General features: G+C 43.0%; 1 protein-coding gene across 5 annotated transcripts in view; it reads right to left on the bottom strand.

Moving 5' to 3' along the window:
• CTPS2 (CTP synthase 2) overlaps positions 1-20,842 on the bottom strand; it is a 123,916-nt gene that overhangs the window by 66,646 nt on the left and 36,428 nt on the right. For all 5 annotated transcript variants that reach the window (XM_084869834.1, XM_084869832.1, XM_084869833.1 and 2 more), the window contains exons 9-13: positions 19,004-19,136; positions 18,560-18,648; positions 16,577-16,671; positions 12,417-12,479; positions 12,265-12,308 (exon numbers count right to left, since the gene is read on the bottom strand). In XM_084869834.1, coding sequence (XP_084725960.1) covers positions 12,265-12,308; positions 12,417-12,479; positions 16,577-16,671; positions 18,560-18,648; positions 19,004-19,136 — 424 coding nt within the window. The remainder of the gene's footprint in view (positions 1-12,264; positions 12,309-12,416; positions 12,480-16,576; positions 16,672-18,559; positions 18,649-19,003; positions 19,137-20,842) is intronic.

Genomic DNA, 20,842 nt, shown 5'->3' with positions numbered 1-20,842 from the left:
GTAACTGCTTATATCTCCCTGTCAACATATTGAATTTCCTTAGGAGGATTTCTGGGAAGTGCACGTCTGAGTCAGAGGGTATGAATATTTTTATGGTTTGTGAAATAGACCACCTAACTGATTTTCCAAAAGCTTGTATTGATTCCTGTTTTTATACACAGGCAGGAGAGGGACAGCTTCACTCCCCAGACAGCATTAGTCGGTCTCATTTTAACAACTTTATTAGTCACAATAGTGCACATCTTTTATTCATTTCTGGTTTTAATAGCAACCTCCTACTATTTTCCCATTGAGTTTCCTGCTGGATATTTCTTTGTAAAAGATAGTCTTTCTCTTATTTAAGAGTATCCTTTTCCTCCTAGTTCATTATGAAATTGTGAGCACCCAAGTTTAGATACTATAGACTGCCTATTGAGCATCTGTGGCCATATGAGGGTTCTCCCTTTTTTTTTCATATTCTATTGATTTTTCACAGAGAGGAAGGGAGAGGGATAGAGAGCTAGAAACATCTATGAGAGAGAAACATCGACCAGCTGCCTCCTGCACACCCCCCACTGGGGATGTGCCTGCAACCAATGTACATGCCCTTGACCGGAATCGAACCTGGGACCCTTCAGTCCACAGACCAACACTCTATCCACTGAGCCAAACTGGTTTCGGCGAGGGTTCTCCCTTTTGTTTGATAAATATGATACATTAATCAACTTAACTCCTGAGACAAACTATCCAGTTATGACTGGTTTTAAATTAGACCACTCTAATATTTAATTTAAGATGTTCACATCTTCATTAATAACCAGCATCAGTCTATTGCTGGGGTTTTTTGTTGCATGTGTTTTGTTGAGTTCTAATATTTAGGTCATGCTAACTTCCCATTTTAGCTGATGTTCTAATCTCAATCAGTCACTCTCAGAGAAATATACATTCTCTTTTTCAATTACAACATATAGAAAGCACCTACATGGCCAAAGCATTATATAAGACCTAGTGCATGGATTCAGGCACCAGTGGCGTCCCTCACAATGGTGCACAACCACAGGAGGGCTCCAGGGCATGTCCAGCCCGTCTTGCCCAGTCCCCAGCAGTCGGAGCGTCTGCCCCTGGTGGTCAGTATGCATCATAGCGACTGGTCAAACAGTCAAACAAACAGTTGGACACTTAGCATATTAGGCTTTTATTATATAGGATTATACTCAGATCCTAAGTCAGTAAGCCTGGGATCAGGCCATGGAAAGGCTTAATCAAAGAAATAGTATTTCAACTGGGATTTGTAGGAAGAGCCTTGAGGGGACCCTGCAGGGAAGGGGAAGCCTGGGCATTCAAAAGGAGAGAAAACACCCCAAATACGCACATATTCGCACATCATGTTAAAGCGCAAGGCAGTTCAGGGAACGTACGCACTGCATTTTGGGTGTAAAGCTGGCTCTGATAAATAAAGATCATGGAAGTCCTTGATGCCATGGCTTTAGATCATGGAAGTCCTTGGTGCCATGCTAAACGAAGGTCTACTGTGCTGTGCAGTACCCTGGCCATTATAACAGGTGGTTACTGATATTTAAATTAACTAAAATGTAAAATTCCGTTCCTCGGCTACATTTCAAGTGCTCCATAGCCCCATGTGGCTGATGACTCCCATATTGGATGACACAGATATAGACCAGCCTACCATGTCAGAAGTGTTACTTGACCATGCTGGTAGCATTAATAAGGGCGTATCCACACACTGCCCATATTTCAGTTATATATTTCACCAGTCTATGTTATGTGTCTCCCACTCAACTGAAAGCAGGGCTGTGGAAACACTTTGTTTGTAATACACTATGTTTAGGGCTGCACTTAAGTGGATGAGCTGCAAACGCACAGTGACTCTTTCCTCTTCAATAATCTCTTTCCGCTAGCATCCAGTTATTTTTAGTGCAAAGAAAATCTTTTAAAAGGTTGCAATACCTATTTCTAAGGCATTTCCTATTGAGCTCCAGGTATAAAAAGCTTTAAAATACATTAGGCTTTGAAGTACTCATTTAGTCATTCATTTATTGTTAAAATTATAGACTGCCCTGTGATTCAATAATGGGGCTTATTCCTAGCCGTGCTGTCTCTTTTCAAAAAGTAGACTCAGGCAATGGGGGAGGTCCGGTGGAAAAGATGCCCTAGCCATTAGACAGCGGCCATCATGCCTGAAAGAATTTTTCTTTCTCCAAATAGAGAGCAGTTACTACGGCCAACAGCCTGATATCAATTCTGAACCTATCATCCACACAGAGACAGAATTAAATGACTATCATGCTCCCACACTAGTCCATAAAAGGCTATTTTACCCATGGTATAGCTTTCTTCTTGACAGCTGCTTTTATAGGTAAAGTTCCTTAGCCCACACGAAGCTCCAAATGACTTCTCTAGGTCGTTTTGTTAGTTGGGAGATGTTTACTGGTACCACAATGTTCTAAATGCAAAGCAGTCTTCAAGGTAATAAAAGTTGCCTGAAAAGTTATTCTGAGTGGCTGTCTGGGTGTTTGTTTTTTTTGTTTTGTTTTTTTTTAAAAAAAACACTTCTTAATTTGCTTTCCATGTAAAGCTGATGAAAAATAACATGGAAAAAGAAAAGATTTCAAATAGGGCTCCAGCTAAAGGTAGGGAAATGTTATGCATTAATTATGCTTAATGAATAACATAAATTACCCTTCACTTGAGTTGACTTTTAATTATTTGTGACTATCTCACAAATCCACTGAGTGAGATGTAAAATTACTTTTGACTCTGAAAATCCCTGGATCAAAAAAGTGTAAAAGAAGTAATATGTATGATAAATAACTAAAGGTGAAATAATATTAAATACCGCAACCTCAAATTTCCATTGACATCTACTGAAAATTCTTCAAAAGTATCACTTTTCCTTACCAGTACCACCATCCAAGTGTGCATGTGTGTGTTGATGTGTCTGAAGATAGAATGTGGGTTCCGTTTTCAGGATATTATGTTTTATGTAAATTCAGATCTTTAAAGTTACTGTTTTCAATAAACAAAAGAAATGCTAAAAATTAAGCATATCCACATACCTAAATATTGGATTGAGGTCCTTTTCCTATATATGTCTCAAAAGCCAAAGATACTCTAATTAATAAAGTCCACAATGCTGTGAACTATCCTCTACCTGAACTGGAGAGGTCTAAAGCCAAATTCAAGGTCAAGCGTGTCAGCAGCAGCAATGTGATTGATACAGAGTCAGAATGCAAGCTATAGCTGTAAGCATCATCTAGAAGGGAGGTAAAGCTACTTTGAAGCAGGTCAAATATCAGATTTGCTGTAGAACCCTATATGTCCGCAAAAGCTTTCTATTTCACTATGTGGATTAAGCAGAGAAATGGCACAATAAATTGAATTTTACTCACTCTCTCCTACCGTGTTTCCCCGAAAATAAGACATCCTCCAAAAATAAGACCTAGCACATGGAAAGATAAGACATCCCCTGAAAATAAGACCTAGCACAACTTTGGGAGAAAAAATTAATATAAGGCACTGTCTTATTTTCGGGGAAACAGGGTAGTATTCACAGACTCAGAAAGAGTTGACCCTCATTCTTTTAAAAAAAAAAATCTATTTCTTCTTTTATGTGTATACTAGAGGCCTGGTACACGGAATTCGTGAACTCACGGGAGGGGAGGGGGGGTTTCCTCAGCCTGGATTGCAAGAGAGAACAGGCCAAGCCAAGGGACCCCATCAGTGCATAGTGGGGGCCGGGGCAGGATGCAGGAGGTTGGCAAGCCAAGGATGGACCGAGGGAGGGCTCCAGGGCGTGTCCAGCTCATCTCGCTCAGTTCCAATTGGCCAGACCCCAACAGCAAGCTAACCTACTGGTCAGGACATCTGCCCCCTGGTGGTCAGTGCACATCATAGCAACTGGTCAACCAATCGTCTGCCCCCTGGTGGTCAGTGTATGCCATAGCAAGCGATTGAGCAGCCTTAGCATATCATTAGCATATTACTCTTCGATTGGTTGAACGGACGACCGAACGACCAGACACTTAGCATATTAGGCTTTTATTATGTAGTCTGAGACAACTCCTCTTAGATATCTGTCCTAGATGCCAGTGTCTCTAATGATTTCATAAGCAACCATAAGACTAACCATGCATACGAAAAGTAGGTCATAATAGCTCATGAAGATCAGAATTTAACACCCCAGAATATGTCTCTTTGATGTTGGGATTCATTTGAGCTGATTATTTTAAGAAACAGCAGACAGAGAAGCTCTGAAAATTCAATAAGTTACCCTTTCATAAGGAAATCTCCATAAACCTTCCCATCTGAACCAGAAAGAAGAGGTGATTCTACTAGTAAATTTCTAGAAACTCTGATCAAAGGAGAAAGTGGAGGATTTATATCTGCATAACAACTTTATCCTTGTTTTCATCTTTTCCTGATCACCTCCCATCTTTGGATCCCTCACAACTGACATCTTCTTTTGTCTTTAGCTGGAGATGGTATTGAAGGTGATAGCTTGGGCCATTTCAGGGAATTATACCATTTTCCTGGGTCTCTCCCATGTACACAGGAGGTACATGTTATTAAACTTTGTGTTTTTTTCTGTTAATCTGACTTTGATTACAGAGGGGGGATTTCAGCCAAGAGCCTAAAAGGGTGGCAGAAAAATGATTTTAGTGGCAAAAACACCTACAGGAGGCTCCTGCTTTCCAAATTATTTGCTTTTTTAGCTAGAAGGGCCAGAATGGCCATTACTCATTATAAGTCATTGTTATTTGCTCAAATTTAAGTGATTCCCTCGGCTTCCTAGTGTTTGCTGCCTGATGATTCTATTAGCTTGGTCTTTTTCTTTAATAAGACTTCTCACCATCATCACAAATGCTGGCTCTTAAGGCTATTTTTCTCCAACAAACTGATTGCAGGCCACGAAGATATTCAGTAGCAATTAGGTTTTATTGTTCTCAGCTCACTTATGAGTATATGCTTTCAAAATGTAAAACTCACATAGCCTCTGATTTAGCAAATCCCCCCTAGGAATTCATCCCATAGAAGTATGTGTGGGTACAAGGACATATGACTATAGATATTAATTTGCAGTATTATTTAAAGTAGCAAAATAATGGACACAATCTAAATATTCATCAGCATGAGACAGGTTAAAGAATGATGCAGACAACAGGGCAAGCATATGGCAGATCAATGTGTGGATGTGAAGTGATCAGTACAAAAAGCTAGAGGAAATAGTGTCTCAAGCATACTATCATATGTGTTTGTTAGAAAGGAAACACAGCCCTGGCCAGGTTTTCTCAGTGGTTAGAGCATTGGCCTGGGCACCAGAGGGTCTCAGGTTCAATTCCAGTCAAGGGCACATACCTGCAGGTTTGATCCTTGCCCCCAGTTAGAGAGTTTGTGGGAGGCACATCTCACATTGATTTTTTTTTTTCTCTCTCTCTCTCTCCTATCTCCCTTCCTCCTCCCTTCCACTCTTTCTAAAAATCAATGGAGAAAATATCCTCACTCCTCAGGTAAAGATTAAAAAAAAGGAAACACATACCCATATGTGTGTGGGTACACCCATGTACCCACACACACAACCAGTTAAAGGACAGTCATCCAAGAACGTTGCCAAAGCTGTGTAATAGTGGCACCTACTGGTAAGATAATTTTCTAACCCAAAGTATTCTCTTAAAAAAGTAAACCCATGTTGCCTATACAGTCATTTCAGCCATTAGTCAGGAAATATGTTTAAAGCCTCATAAGGAACTCTTGGAAGTTATGGTTCATTGTGGTCTAAAATGCAAGCTATAAAAGTTGTAAAGAGTATCTCAATATCCTTCCATGGAGTGATCTCCAGCATACAGTGTTAAGTGAAAGAAAGAAAAAAAAAAGGTAGAAAAAAATGAAAAAATGTGCAGAGTATGCTACCACTTATCGAAGAAGGGGAAAAGATTACAAATAGACAAACAGGTTTACTTATGTTTTAAAAATGAAAAGATAGCCCCCAAATAAGAACTAATGGCTGTCATAAGGGAAGGGGGGGGGGAAATAGGTTGGAGGGAGGAGAATTATAAGTGGATGTCTCTAAATCAATGCTTCTCAATGGGAGGGAAGGGGGAGAGATATCCTGCCTGTACCCCAGGGGATGTTTGGTGTCACAATTTTTTAGTGTCACAATTAGGGGTTGGGAGATCTGTACTATTAACATTTAGTAAGAAGAAGCCAAGGAGGCTCCTCAACATCCTCCATGCACAGGACAGTCTCCACTACAAAGAATTACCCAGTCCAAAATGTCAATAGTCCAAATTATCTATGCACACTGAGTGGCCAGATTATTATGCGTTCAGCGATCATAATAATCTGGCCACTCGGTGTATATATAAAAGCCTAAGCAACATTTAAGACAGAATGACTGGAACAACCCGTTGCTATGACGAGCACCGACCACCAGGGGGAAAACGCTCAATGCAGGAGCTGCCTCCAGCCTGCAGGCCCTGATCACTGGATGGGGCCCACCAGCCAACCTCCTGGTCTCTCCCTGAGGCCAGCAGGCCCCCATTGGCAATTGGGGCCAGGCCCCAGGCTGGGATGGGAAACCAGGGGTGAGTGGTGGCAGACGCAGCCCCTTTCCCAGGGAGGCCGAGGGCCGGCTCTCTCCTTGGGGCCAGCGGCCAACCTCCCAAGTCCCTCCCCCCACCGGCAAGCCCGAATCGGCCCACCACCTGCCCACCACAGTGGTGGTTGGCCCTTCTCCCCCCACACCCTCCACCCCAATCGAGTGATCAGGGCCTGCTGGCCAACCTTCTGGTCCCTCCCCCGAGGCAGCAGGCCCTGATCACCCGATTGGGGCCAGGCCTCAGGCTGGGGACAGGGATCTGGGGATGAGTGGCAGTGACCAACCTCCTGTGGTGCCCAGGCAGGGGGCTGCGACCTCTCACTGGCTACATGGGGGAGGGGGTAACAGGGATGGAGGTGCGGTGAGAATGCAGGGTATCTGCCGAGCTTGCTCTCACTTCCCCTGCTACCCTTCCCCGGGATACCAGGCTTGTGCACCAGGGAAGCCCCTGCACTCAGGTGCCTGTAAGGAGCCCGTCCCGCACCCACACAGCCTCTTCCAGGTGAGCCAGGCCACAGCGCCTGGAATCATAGTGGCCAATCGGGCCCCCATGGGTTTGCACAGGAGCCGGTCTGTGAGGCCAGCCAGGAGAGAGCGCACTGCCCACCCAGCTTCCATGCAATGCTGCTAGGCAGCCCAGAGGCCCACACTGCACCCTGGCCCACGGCATCTGGCTGCGGTCACCACATCTCCATGTGGGGACTCGGGTACTGTGACTCAGGCAGACAGGGTGCACCGAGGCCCAGCGGCCCAGGTGCTACCCAGGGCCAGAGGTCAGCTGGGACCTGCCCTTCCACGCCAGACACTAGCACTTCGATCACCAGCCAGGCCTAGGGACCGCACCTGTGCATGAATTTCATGCACCAGGCCTCTAATATGTCTAATAAGAAACTTGTATCTACAACATGCAAAGAACACTTATAATTTAATAATAAAAAGACAAATAACCCAATTTAAAAATGGGCAAGGAGTCTGGATAGACATTTCTCCAAAGATGATATACAAGTGATAAGTACATGAAAAGATGCTCAATATCTAAACCATCAAGGAAAAGCAAATCAAAGCTACAATGAGATACAACTTAATGCCCACTAGAATGGCTATAATAAAAAAGACAGGCAATGACAAGTGTTAAGGATGCAGAGAAATTGAAGCCCTCATACACTGCTGGTGGGAATGTAAAATGTCGCAGTCATTTTGAAAACAGTCTGGCAATTACGTGAAAGGTTAAACATATAGTCACTATATGATTTATAATTCCACTCCTAGGTGTATATACCCATGTAAATTGACTCCTAGGTATATATACCCATGTAAATTGAAACTATATGTTCATCCAAAAACTTGTACACAATGTTCATAGCAGTATAATAGTAAAAAAGTGGAAACAATCCAAGTGTCCATCAATGGACGAATTTATTAATAAAATGTAGTGTGTCTAGGAGAAACCAAGATGGCAGCAGAGGGTAGACACGCGAATGCAGCCTACCACAACAAATTTGAATTTAGAACTGAAAAACAGGAGAGGCATTGCCCTGAAGCGCCGGACGGCTAGCTGAGAGGAGGCTCTGCCATCTGAGAAGGAGAGAGAAGGCACACTGAACCTCAGGAACTGTGAAGGTACGGAGAACTGTGTGCGCGAAAAGGCGCTGGCTTACTCCCAGCGCTCGGAGAGGAAGGGCCAGACCGAGATTGCTGCTGGCTTACTCCCGGTGCGCAGAGAGGGCGGGCTGGGCTGAGTTCGCTACTGGCTTACTCCTGGTGCGGAGAGGGCGAACAGCTAACGTTCAGCTGGCTTTCTTGTTCGAGAGGAAAACAGAATCACCCTATTGCTCTGATAGACGGCCCCAGACAGGGAGAGGCCAGGCTGTCAGGCAGCGGGCAGAGATCTCTTGGAGGTGTGTGAAGCCAGAGGCCATTACTGCAGGACTTGGGGAGGAGCCGAAGGGAAAACAAAGTTTGTCTGCACCAACCCGAGACTCCGCCCCATCTGTGGCTGAGCACAGAAGCTCTCCCAGAGGCTGGCTTTCTCTAAGGAGGGTCTGGCCAGAATCCAAAGCTTGTCTGTGCCTTTACCAGAGGTGCGCGAGCCTGCAACCAATCTTCCGAAACTCTCCCCGAACAGGACTTTTCTAAGGCGAGACTGACAGGGAACCAAAGATGGTCTGCGGCACCCCGAGACCCCGCCCTATCCAAGCGGAGTACAGAAGCCCTCCTAGCTGAGACACTGCTGATCCTCACAGCCAATTGGCTTGGAGATCAACGCTTCCAGTGATACCAACAATAAGCAAGGCGTAACAACAAGACTGCACACACAGCCCACAAAGGGCTACACCAAGACTGTCCACCGCAGGTAACTGGGAAGGCTGTGCTACTGGGCTCTACCAGAACACCTAGCACACAAAACTATTCCATCAAATGAGGGAAACAACTAAAATGCAGACAAGAAGAAGGATACAAAGGAAGGAGATGGAGGAAAAGAAAAGATTGGACATTGAGTTCAAAACTACAGTTATAAGGTTATTCAACAATATCCTAAAAAAGGCCGATAAAATAAATGAGACCTATGAGGATATGAAAAGGGAGCAACTAGAAATAATAAGGGATCAACTAGAAATGAAGAAAACATAGTCTGAAATAAAAAATATTATACAAAGTCCTAAAAACAGACTGGAAGATCGCAAGAATCAAGACAAAGATTTAGAACACAAAGAGCCAGAGGACACTCCTCTGCAGAAGGGAGAAGATAAGAGAATCCAGAAAGTTGAAGATAGTGTAAGAAACCTCTGGGACAATTTCAAGCAAACCAACATCAGAATTATGGGGATTCCAGAAGAAGGGAGAGAGCAAGATACAGAAAGAATACTAGAAGAAATTGTGACAGAAAACTTCCCCCACCTGGGGAAAGAAATAGACTTACAAGTCCAGGAAGCCCGCAAAACCCCAAACAAAAGGAATCCAAGGAGGACCACACCAAGACAAATCATAATTAAAATTCCAAGAGCAAAAGACAAAGAGAGAATATTAAAAGCAGCAAGAGAAAAGCAGGTAGTGACCTATAAAGGAGCACCCATAAGATTGTCAGCTGATTTCTCAACAGAAACCATGCAGGCCAGACGGGAATGGCAAGAAATATTCAAGGTGATGAATAGCAAGAACCTACAGCCAAAAATAATCTACCCAGCAAAGCTATCACTCAGAACCAAAGGACAGATAAAGAGCTTCACAAATAAAAAGAAAGCTAAAAGAGTTCATCACCACCAAACCAGAATTATATGAATTACTGAAGGGGGTTATTTAGGAAGAGGAAGAAGATAAAGATAAAAATTATGATCAACAAATATGTAGCTATCAACAAGTGAATCTAAAAACCAAGGGAATTAAAAAATCTGATGAACAATATTAACTGGTGAATATAATAGAATCAGAGGTATAGAAGGGGAGTGGACTGACGATTCTTGGGGAAAAGGGGAGTGAGGGTGCGGGAAGAGACTGAACAAAAACTGTGCACCTATGGATGAGGACAATGGGGGATGGGGAAAGGACAGAGGGTGGGGTGGGAACCTGGTGAAGGGAAGCAATTGAGGGGGGGAAGAGGATCACATTTGTAATAATCTGAACAATAAAGATTTATTTTTTAAAAAATGTCGTATGTCTATATAACGGAATATTATTCAGCAGTAAAAAGAAACAAAGAACTGATAGATGCTATAACATAGGCAGATGCAGACATCATTATGCTAAGTAAAGCCATAAGGGACCTTACTTCATCCTTAGCTCAGAATGCCACATATATCTCATTTTCCTTCCCTGTCTCTGAATCTCTCGTACATGTCAGGATTCTTACTCTCTCATATATGTGGGGTTCCCATACATACGTATGTAATTAAATTTCGTTATTTTTCTCTTCTTACTCTGTCTCATGCAACTTAATTATTAGACCAGCTGAACAAACTTAAAGTGTAGAGGAAAAGTTCATCCTGCCCCACAGCACAGAAACTGAGAAAAAAGGAGGCCAGGAAAGGCTTCACAGTTGTGGGTCATCAGGTGCCAGAAACCAATCAGTGTTTCACTAATAGATGTGGACAGGAAGCCGGGAAGGCTGGTCAACAACCTTAATTCTCTAACCACTCACCAGTTGAGGCATTGGGAGCTGAAGCAGCCTCCACCTCTGTTTGTCTTATGTATATTTCTGTTATTTCCTGCCTAAGGGCTGTGGGTGTCTCCCATAGCCTCAATAAAAGGGATAGCAAGGCCAGAGCAGTGTGCAGTCCTCCCACTAGAGGTGGGTTCCCACCTGGCCCCCAATATCGCCAAATTAATACATTTTCTACTCTCTTTTCATTTGTGTGCGGCCTTCTCCAGAACCCAAACCCTGAACCAAAACCCTGAACCACGCAGGACGTGAAAGGGGAATCCCACAATTGGGCATGTTTGTGTGTGTGTGTGTGTGTGTGTGTGTGTGTGTGTGTGTGTTTAAAATGAAATTCTTCATTGGTTTCATTGAGTTTCCAGGGGAAGGGAGATTGTGGGAGGGGAACATCTTGGGTATAGGGAATCTCAAGCTACATAAAAAAAAAATGGTTCAGATTGCCCAAACATAAATCCCAAGTGCGGAAAGGAGGGGATGTCATGGGTTGAATTAGCAAAGCAGCAGGTGACAGCGCATAATAGCCATCACTCCCAGACAAGAGCCTTGAAGTGAATATTTTACAGGAAAGGGAATTAGTGGAAAATGAGGAGCAGCGGAAGAACAACTGTCACTTTTGTTTTAGAAAGACAGATGACCACCAGTGTGGAAACTAGACAGACAGGGATGAGTCTAGGGACAGGCCAACCCATTTATTTATATTAGCTGTTATAAATTGTTGTCACAGTCAATTTAATCCTTTCCTAAACATTAAGCTTGAACTGCTGCAAAGATAAATCAGCCCAGGATTGTGTCTTTTTTCAACACATAGCTGGCAAAATGGACTCTTGAAAACAAAGCAGTTGTATGTAAAAAAAAATAAATAAATAAAATCATATATAATTTTAAATATCCTGAGAGCATAATAAAAAAATAATAGCAGTAATAATATTACCACATATAATTGTTTTAATCCTCACCTGAGGATATTTTTTCCATTGATTTTTTTTTTAATAAGAGTGGAGTGGAGGGAGGAGAGGGAAAGAGAGAGAAGCATTGATGTGAGACATCTATTGGTTGCCTCCTGTTTTCACCCCAACCAGGGCCAGGGTTCGAGCATGCAACTCAGGTGCGTGTCCTTGACCAGGAATAGAACACGCAACCCTTCAGTCCTCTGGCCGATGCTCTAACCCAGGGGTGTCGAACTCAATCAGAGAAGGGGCCAAAATCTAAAATCCAGCCTAAATCGTGGGCCGAATGGTTTACTGAACAGTCATAAACTGACAATGTCATAAACTGACAGCGGAGTGCAGTGATGACAGCGCGGTGTGGGCCACATTGCAAGGCCTGGCGGGCTGGATTTGGCCCTCGGGCCTTGTGTTTGACACATGTGCTCTAACCAATGAGAAACAGCCAGGGCTCACATAATTGTAAATGTCCTGATAGTGTAATGAAAAAAATAGTAGCCCTTCCGAGTTTAGGCAAAAGCCAGAAACCAAATGACAATAATCCAACCCAGAGAGATAAACAAGCCACTTACCACAGGGACAGGGGCACTTGGCTCAAATTCTGTGGAATTGGCATCTGAAGATTAAGAAATGAATTCAATAATTAACCGATATTGCTGAAAAAATATTTTAAGTGAAAAGAATCATTTTAAATGGAAAGTTAGTAGCTAAATCTCAGACTTACCTTTCAAGTTAAGGCAGTTCCTTGCAAACTCTATCACTGCTAGCTGCATCCCAAGGCAAACTCCTATTTTAAAAAGCACATAAAGCAAATGAACATATTTTGTATTTCTTCCCATTTTCTGTTCATTTGTTTGCTGTCTTCCTCCTCCATCTAGAATGCAGACCCTGAGAGAGGAATACTCTGGCTGTTGGGTTCACAGCCGTGCTCTGTGCACTCAGACGTCTATGGCAGAGGCAGGGAAGGGGGTTAGAGGACTTGAATTTGAGGAGGAAAGAATTCAAGGTCAGAAAACAGCAGGAAAGGCCAGGGCAAGTTCCAAAAGTCAAATCTACCTCCCTCCAAATTTATCTCTATATCAAGGTACATGTGTGGGCTACAGGGCTACCCCAGAGCACCCAAATCCTTCAGAGAATATCTAACAACACCCAATCAACTGTTTGACATTGAAATTGGGACTCAAAAGAACTGGTGGCCCAGAAAGGAACTCACTACAGACTGATTCATTTGCCTCTCAGCATAACCATTATGGCTTGTCTCAGTTTCGGTTCTTACAAGGGTATTTCTTGGATCACATGATCTCACACATCTAGAGGAAATAATGAACAACAAACAAAAACAGACCCAGAGAAAGAGAAGCAGCGATCAGACTCTCAAACCTCAGAGGGAAGGTAGGAGAGGGTGGGGGTAAGGGGGAGAGATCAACCAAAGGAGGGGTCTCCACCACCCCCCTTCTCAGCTTCCCAGCCTTCATTATGAGGGCAGCCTCAGGCTGGCCAGCGGAACCAACAAGTGGGCAGGAGAACCCAGAACATTCCTATAACCTCACTGTAGGAAGAAGGCACCTACTTTCCGGGCTTGAGTGTGGTTTAGAGAAGGGCAGGAAGACACAAAATGGAACTGAACAGAGAGCTCAATAAGAAAGAAAAGACCTGCCAAAGCCGGTTTGGCTCAGTGGTAGAGCGTCGGTCTGCGGACTGAAGGGTCCCAGGTTCGATTCCGGTCAAGGGCATGTACATTGGTTGCGGGCACATCCACGGTAGGGGGTGTGCAGGAGGCGACTGGTCGATGTTTCTCTCTCATCGACGTTTCTAGCTCTCTATCTCTCTATCTCTCTCCCTTCCTCTCTGTAAAAAATCAATAAAAAATATATTTTAAAAAAAAAAAGAAAGAAAGAAAGAAAAGACCCCAGAAAACAACTCCGAGACCATCTGGATTCTTGTAACAGAGAGGAACAGACAAAAGTGCTCCAGCCATGAAGAGAAACAGTTCAGAGATGGAAGACGCTGAGGACGCCTCGCCATACCAGCAGACAGCAGCTGCGTGTCGCTGCAGGATGCCCAGGACCAAAACAGAGAGGGTCAGACCTGCATCGCCACCATTTGTCCACCAACCAGATCTGAAATATCATGGCTGACATGTACACATAAGGAACTGTTTGACATTGAAATTGGGACTCAAAAGAACTGGTGGCCCAGAAAGGAACTCACTACAGACTGATTCATTTGCCTCTCAGCATAACCATTATGGCTTGTCTCAGTTTCGGTTCTTACAAGGGTATTTCTTGGATCACATGATCTCACACATCTAGAGGAAATAATGAACAACAAACAAAAACAGACCCAGAGAAAGAGAAGCAGCGATCAGACTCTCAAACCTCAGAGGGAAGGTAGGAGAGGGTGGGGGTAAGGGGGAGAGATCAACCAAAGGACTTGTGTGCATGCATATAGGCCTAGCCAGTGGCCATGGACAACAGGGGGGTGGGAGCATATGTGGGGAGGGGTTTGGGATGGGAATGGGGGGGGATGAGGAAAATTATGTGATACCATAATCAATAATAATAATAATGAAAATAAATTAAATTAAATTAATTAAAAATAAAAATAAAATAAAAAAGAAGGAAGAGACCTGTGTAGTCCCAGGCCTGTTGCCCTTCTCTCATCTCCACATTCACTGCAGCCCACCAATCTCTCTCCACTAAACAAATGCCTAATGCTCTTAGAGACATAGCCAAGGAACACAAGAGATCTGAAGGAGAGAGCAACCAATATACTAAATCAGAACAAAGTTGGGAACTATGCAAGTTCCACACGGCTAGGACATAAAGAGGCCCTGTGTTAAAGAGAAAGCTACAGAGTTTCCAACTGTTCTCTACCGTGATAATTATCTGAAGAACACGAACCACGTGTAGACAGAAACCAAACAAGCTTACTTCAAAAGAAATCAATGGCCCAGAAGAGCTTAGAAGGGTAAAACAAAACAAGGTATCAAGGCAACTACTCCTGGCTTCCCTTTTGAAAATGGGTCCCAGTGGAGAGCTTCTAAGAAGCTAATCAAAGAGCAGGCAATGGGGAAAATGAATAGGCTGCTGATAGGAAAAGGTACCCAAGCCTGTCCACTCGGTCTGCAAGCCCAATACATGCAAGCACAGCGTGAAACACAGCCTCTCTCCACTCCCTCTCCTGCCTGAATCCCCACATGCAGGGCTGCCTTTATCCCGCAAGGATCCATTTCATCTGGTCTCACTGGCACAGAAGTCATGCTTTGCAATTTGCACAAAAGCATTAAAAAGACCCAGCTGTACCAAATGTTAACACAGCTGTTCCCGCAAAGTTGGATGGGCTTTCTGAACTATGTTTTCGAGAAAGAGTCAATTTCAACTTCAACATTTTTCATTCTAGTAAGAAAGAACATTGTGGCATTCTGTTGAATGGTTCTCCACTTTAAGTGGTGAAAAGATGGATCTGGGTGAGAATCAAAGGTCAGGGCAGGTAGAGACAGCAATTTCTCCCAGCCTCTTGCTACCAGCCAGAGCAATGATAAGTTCTCCAAACTCTCTAAAAGGCAGGACAGTGAAGATTTTAGGCTTTGAATGCTGTAGGGCCTCAAACCCTGACACTGTGCCACAAAAGGTGCCATAGACAATATATAATCAAACTCGTGGCCTGGTGCACAGATTCGTGCACATTGAAAGGAAATTAATTAGAAGAAATATTTTAATACCGCTATTCGCTCTTTCTCTATAATAGAAGTGTCAACCAAATTCATGGTCAACAATGACAGATAGAAACTCACACGTGCGATTGGCACCAGCGAGAGCTTTATATGTACTGCACATGCGTGAGTCAATTTAGCTTCTTATAGATATAGAATAAACTTGCTTAATTAGACTTGCTTTCTGATTTAACTAAACTTTTTCCAGCCCAGTGAAGCACCCCAACTTCTCTTTCAGGTCATTGTCAACAACACAGCAGTAAATATCAACACGAAGCAGAGTATTATTGTAGATCATGCATGGAGAACAAATATATTTTTAATTGTAGTAATATATTTAACTACAGCAGTGTTTGACTATGTTTCCCACTGCACAGAACATAGTCAAAGCTTTCTTAATCTCCATTTTCCAGCTAATGAAAAGAAAATAAGATTTGACTGAGTCTCCTATCTACCTACTTCTGTGAGGATCAAATGAGATGAGGCATGGGAAAATGCTTCACAGACATTTGGTTAAAGTGTAAAATGTTTGCACCTGGCTATAAAGCAACTTGTGTTCCTAGGCTGAAGAAACTCCAGGGAGACTAGTTGTGAGAGAGGGGAAGCTGGGCATTGCTACATGATGTCATTACCCAGCGCCAACAGCGACTGTTTCCAGGCTGGGCTGGACTGTGGGCCGCATTTTGTGCCATGGGATTTTAGCAGAGTTGACTGTGATTTGGTGGGCTATCACTCCAGGGTGGTGGCGGGGCCTGTGCCCTACTTAGGGGAAGCTGAGTGTTTCTTTGTCAATGCCAGGTCCACGGTGCCATTTCTCTGTAAATGGCCAGTGCGAGTCACCGCAGCTCCTGTATTTAGTATCTGCCCCCTGGTGGTCAGTACGCATCATAGTGACAGGTCAGACAGTCAGAAGGGACACTTAGCATATCAGCCTTTTATATATAGATTAGTGTGGCTATGTGCTAATAAAACTTTATTTACAAAACAGGCCACAAGCAAGGTATAGTCTTGAAGATACAGTTTGCTGTCCCTTGCAGCAGACTAGTTGGTGCCTGAATACTCAAACATGAGTTCACACCTTTCACATTAACAACCCTATTAAGTGTTACCCCTACTAGGTGTCAAAAATCAAATCAAGTCATAGTTAGGATCATAAACATGAATCTTACCAAGAAAAGGAATTTTCTTTGTCCTTGCCCAAGAAATCGCCTGGAGTTTGCCCAACGTTCCTCTGATCCCGAAGCCTCCTGGCACCAGAACACCACTGCAATCAGCACACAAGATGGGAGTGAATTTGACATTCTTTTTATTTTTTAAACTCTTATTTTCAGCCTTTCCTGCTTACTCATCCCAATCCAACATTAGAGCATACACTGAGATCTGTATTCAGAATTGATTACATGATCTGACATCCTGAACTTTCTTCTTGAAATCTTCCCAATGTATAAAGAAGTTGCAACAATTTCTCACAACTGACCCCAATATATATTTGTCTGATAGGTCTTTGTGGCATAAGCATAGTGACTGAGAACTCAGTTCAATTTAAAATGTCACTGGTTTAGCCCGGCTGGCATGGCTCAGTGGTTGAGTATCAATCTATGATTCAGAAGTTCACAGTTCAATTCCAAGTCAAGGCACATGCCCAGCTTGGGGGCTCGATCCCTAGTATGGGGTGTGCAAGAGGCAGCCGATCAATGATTCTTTCTCATAGTTGATGTTTCTCTCTTTCTCTCCCCCTCTCCCTTCTTCTCTCCAAAAATCAATAAAAATGTATTTTAAAATAAATAAAAAGCCACTGGTTTATCTGAATAAAAATAGGTTAGGATTTTTTTTAAAACACTTTATAAAAATGTTAAGATCTTACATAATCAGAAGGAGTTAATCTGGTAAAATCAGCCTAAGATTCCAATTGCTAATTAAGTAGGGCACATAAAATTTTCTGTTAGAAGACACTTTAGATACCTTCTAGACAAACCCTCATTTGAAAAGACAAGACTTCAAGAAAAAATCCAGGAAGGTCGTGCTACCCTCACAATATAATGCTACCCCCAAGAGTTCTGTCAATTACTTTTATAATAAAAATGCAAATAAAACGATGCGGAAAAGAAAATATAACCAAGAGAGAGGGTTGTCATGCTTGCACTTGAACTTTGTGTGCAATCCATCTCTGCATCTTTCATACAATCAGCACACTCTCTCTAATACAGGATGCCAGTTCTCCCCAAACAAAACCACTTCCATTGCAAGTGCCACTAACATTAACACGGCACATTGAAACGTAAATGCGACAGTCAGAGAAAGATAACTATCACATGATCTCACTCATATGTGGGATATAATGATCTGATGAACAAGAACGGTTTGGCTCAGTGGATAGAGTGTCGGCCTGCAAACTCAAGAGTCCCAGGTTCGATTCCGGTCAAGGGCATGTACTTTGGTTGCGGGCACATCCCTAGTAGGGGGTGTGCAGGAAGCAGCTGATGGATGTTTCTCTCTCCTTGATGTTGCTTTTTTTTTTTTTTTTTTTTACAGAGAGGAAGGGAAAGAGATAGAGAGCTAGAAACGTCGATGAGAGAAAAACATCGACCAGCTGCCTCTTGCACACCCCCCACCGGGGATGTGCCCGCAACCAATGTACATGCCCTTGACCAGAATCGAACCTGGGACCCTTCAGTCCGCAGACCAACACTCTACCACTGAGCCAAACCGGTTTTGGCGCTCCTTGATGTTTCTAACTCTCTCTCTCTCTTCCTCTCTGTAAAAAAAATCAATAAAATATATTTTACCATAAAAAAGAATAGATTTAGAGACAAATGATGAGGTGTGGGGGAGGGGGATGGCTAGAGAGCAAGGACTTGTATGCATGCATATTAGCATAACCAATGGACACAGACACTGGGATGGTGGGGGCTTAGCCGGGGTAGGAATGGCTGGGGGGTGGTCAGTTGGGAAAAAAGGAGACATATGTAAAACTTCAGACAATAAAAAAAAAAGTAAATGCGATGTGAATGTTTCACAACCACCCATAATGACCACAAGTACGCCAGGCTACCTTTCAAAATGCAAAACTTAATAACTGGGTCAGTCCAATCCTTCCAGAAAAAAGCACAGTGTCATTCTCCCAACTAGGGTGAAGGGTCCCCGGGACTCACTCGGCTTTGCATAGCTTCTGCCACGCCTCGTGGAATTTCACAGGGTCCTCGGTTTCGGTGGTGTGCTCCAGATCAATGGAGTCTATGTACTGCAAACACCCAACAGATTAAAGGAACATTTCAGAAAAATACATACTCAGAAACACAAGAACGATCTAACACTATGACAACATTATTCAACAACTACTTGTTATGCAAACACTGGACTGGACACTTTGGGTAGAAAAGCATGATCCACTATCAGTGGAAAGGCCTGCTTACAAGGCTGGCCCTTGGCTGGCATCTGGAAACTTGGACTTGAGGATCCTTCAACACAATCTACCTCTGTGATGAGATACCTCTGTGTTCGGGGTGATTTGGCCATACGCACAACCTACCTCTCTGAAGCGCAAGCTGTATCAGAGGGAATGATTGAAATACCCGGATGACTGGGCCGGGACTCACCATCAGATTCAACTTGTGGTTGATGGCCAAGGCGGAATGTTCCAGAGCTTTAAACACAGAGGCATAGCAGTCCCGCAGCTTGGTGTATTTGCCGACCAGAGCGATGGAGCACGTTTTCTGCAGCCTTTCGTACCTGGGAGGGGGGACAAGCTGAAGGTCATATGCATGTATCTTATCTCCATCCCCCTTTGCAAATACAGACCTTTACTTCTCCCGTTTATGTTTTTTTGCCACAGAGCATCCTGATTTATGCCGAGAGTTAGAAGAAGACAATAGCTACTGCAATTCAGAAACTATCTTCTGTAATGTGTTTGCCTCCTCTAACCTTTATGTGATATTTAAAAAATGGAATGCTTCACAAATTTGCATGTCATCCTTGCACAGGGGCCACGCTAATAGTCACTGTATCACTCCCATTTTTTTTTTTTTTTTTTTTTTTAGTATGAATACCGCCAAAGAGAGCACTCAAGGCGCTTTTCAAAACCTGAGAAGCAGCCAAAACCGGTTTGGCTCAGTGGATAGAGCGTCAGCCTGGGGACTGAAGGGTCCCAGGTTCCATTCTGGTCAAGGGCATGTACCCTGATTTCGAATACATCCCCAGTAGGGGGCGTGCAAGAGGCAGCTGATTGATGTTTTTCTCTCATAGATGTTTCTAACTCTACCCCTCTCTCTTCCTCTCTGTAAAAAATCAATAAAATATTTTTTAAAAAAAAACTAAAAAAAAAAAACACACTGAGAAGTAGACAAGCCTTGAACTTGATGTACTTGATTCAAAGCTCCACCCCACCCCCAAAGAACTCAAACCTGCAGGCAGACACATTTCAAAATCCTAAGAAATTTCCACTGTTGCTTCACACAAGCAAGCACAGATAGAAATCAGAGAAAAAGTTAAAAGCATTAAAAATATAAAAAGGCTGTCCCCATCTTATAAACATGAGCTGTCCTTGAATTCATTTACAAGGAGACATTGTACTAAAAAATGCATTCTGTGTCAACAAGAAACATTCCAGTATCAACTTTGGAAGGTGACATTATATAAGAAAACACATTCAAAGCGTCTACATTAAAAATGGCTACACCTGTATAATTTTATTAACCAATGTCACCCCAATAAATTCGATAAAAACTTTTTTTAAAGTGCTACATTCCCCGCTGGCCCACAAAAGCCAGGTTATTCATGGCATGCCTGAAAAAAAATGGTGCTAAGAGAACTATTTAAAATGTTACAAGGCGTTTCGATCAATTTTATGAGGAAATTCCATTCTACAGAAGATGCTTAATCACATTTTGCCATTAGAGACACAATCTTTACTGTTGCTTTTGTCAGGAAATCTGTCCGGAGAACATGAGAAATGTCTGGTCTGATACGAAGTAGGTGGAAATGTCATCTTGGGGCTGAAGATATTTTAGGGCTTGGAAGCAAACCCTCTAACAAAAATGTTACGTGATGAGGAATATTCCTCATTCAGATTAACATCTTCAAGGAGTACAAGAGTAACATGATGGGGGGAAAAGGCTAGGAGGAGAAAAATACACAGGAAGCAAAGAAGTCAAAACTGGCAGGAAAGGTGACTTTCTAGGAAGGCGATTTAGATGTAATTGACATGTATCATATAAGCTTTCCAGGTACAACATAATTCAATATATGTAGATATTGCTACATGAGCACCACAATAAATCTAGTTAGCATCCATCACCACATATCATCAGAAATATTTTTTTCTTGTGATGAGAACTTTGTTTTTATTTTGGAGAGAGGAAAAGAGAGGAGAGAGAAATATATATGAGGGAAACTGGTTGCCTCCTACACATGCCCTGACCAGAGAGCAAACCCAAAAC

Source organism: Pipistrellus hanaki (assembly GCF_964339955.1).
Source record: "Pipistrellus hanaki genome assembly, chromosome: X".
Taxonomy (NCBI): Eukaryota; Metazoa; Chordata; class Mammalia; order Chiroptera; family Vespertilionidae; genus Pipistrellus; species Pipistrellus hanaki.
This window is presented reverse-complemented; position numbering and strand designations above follow the sequence as displayed.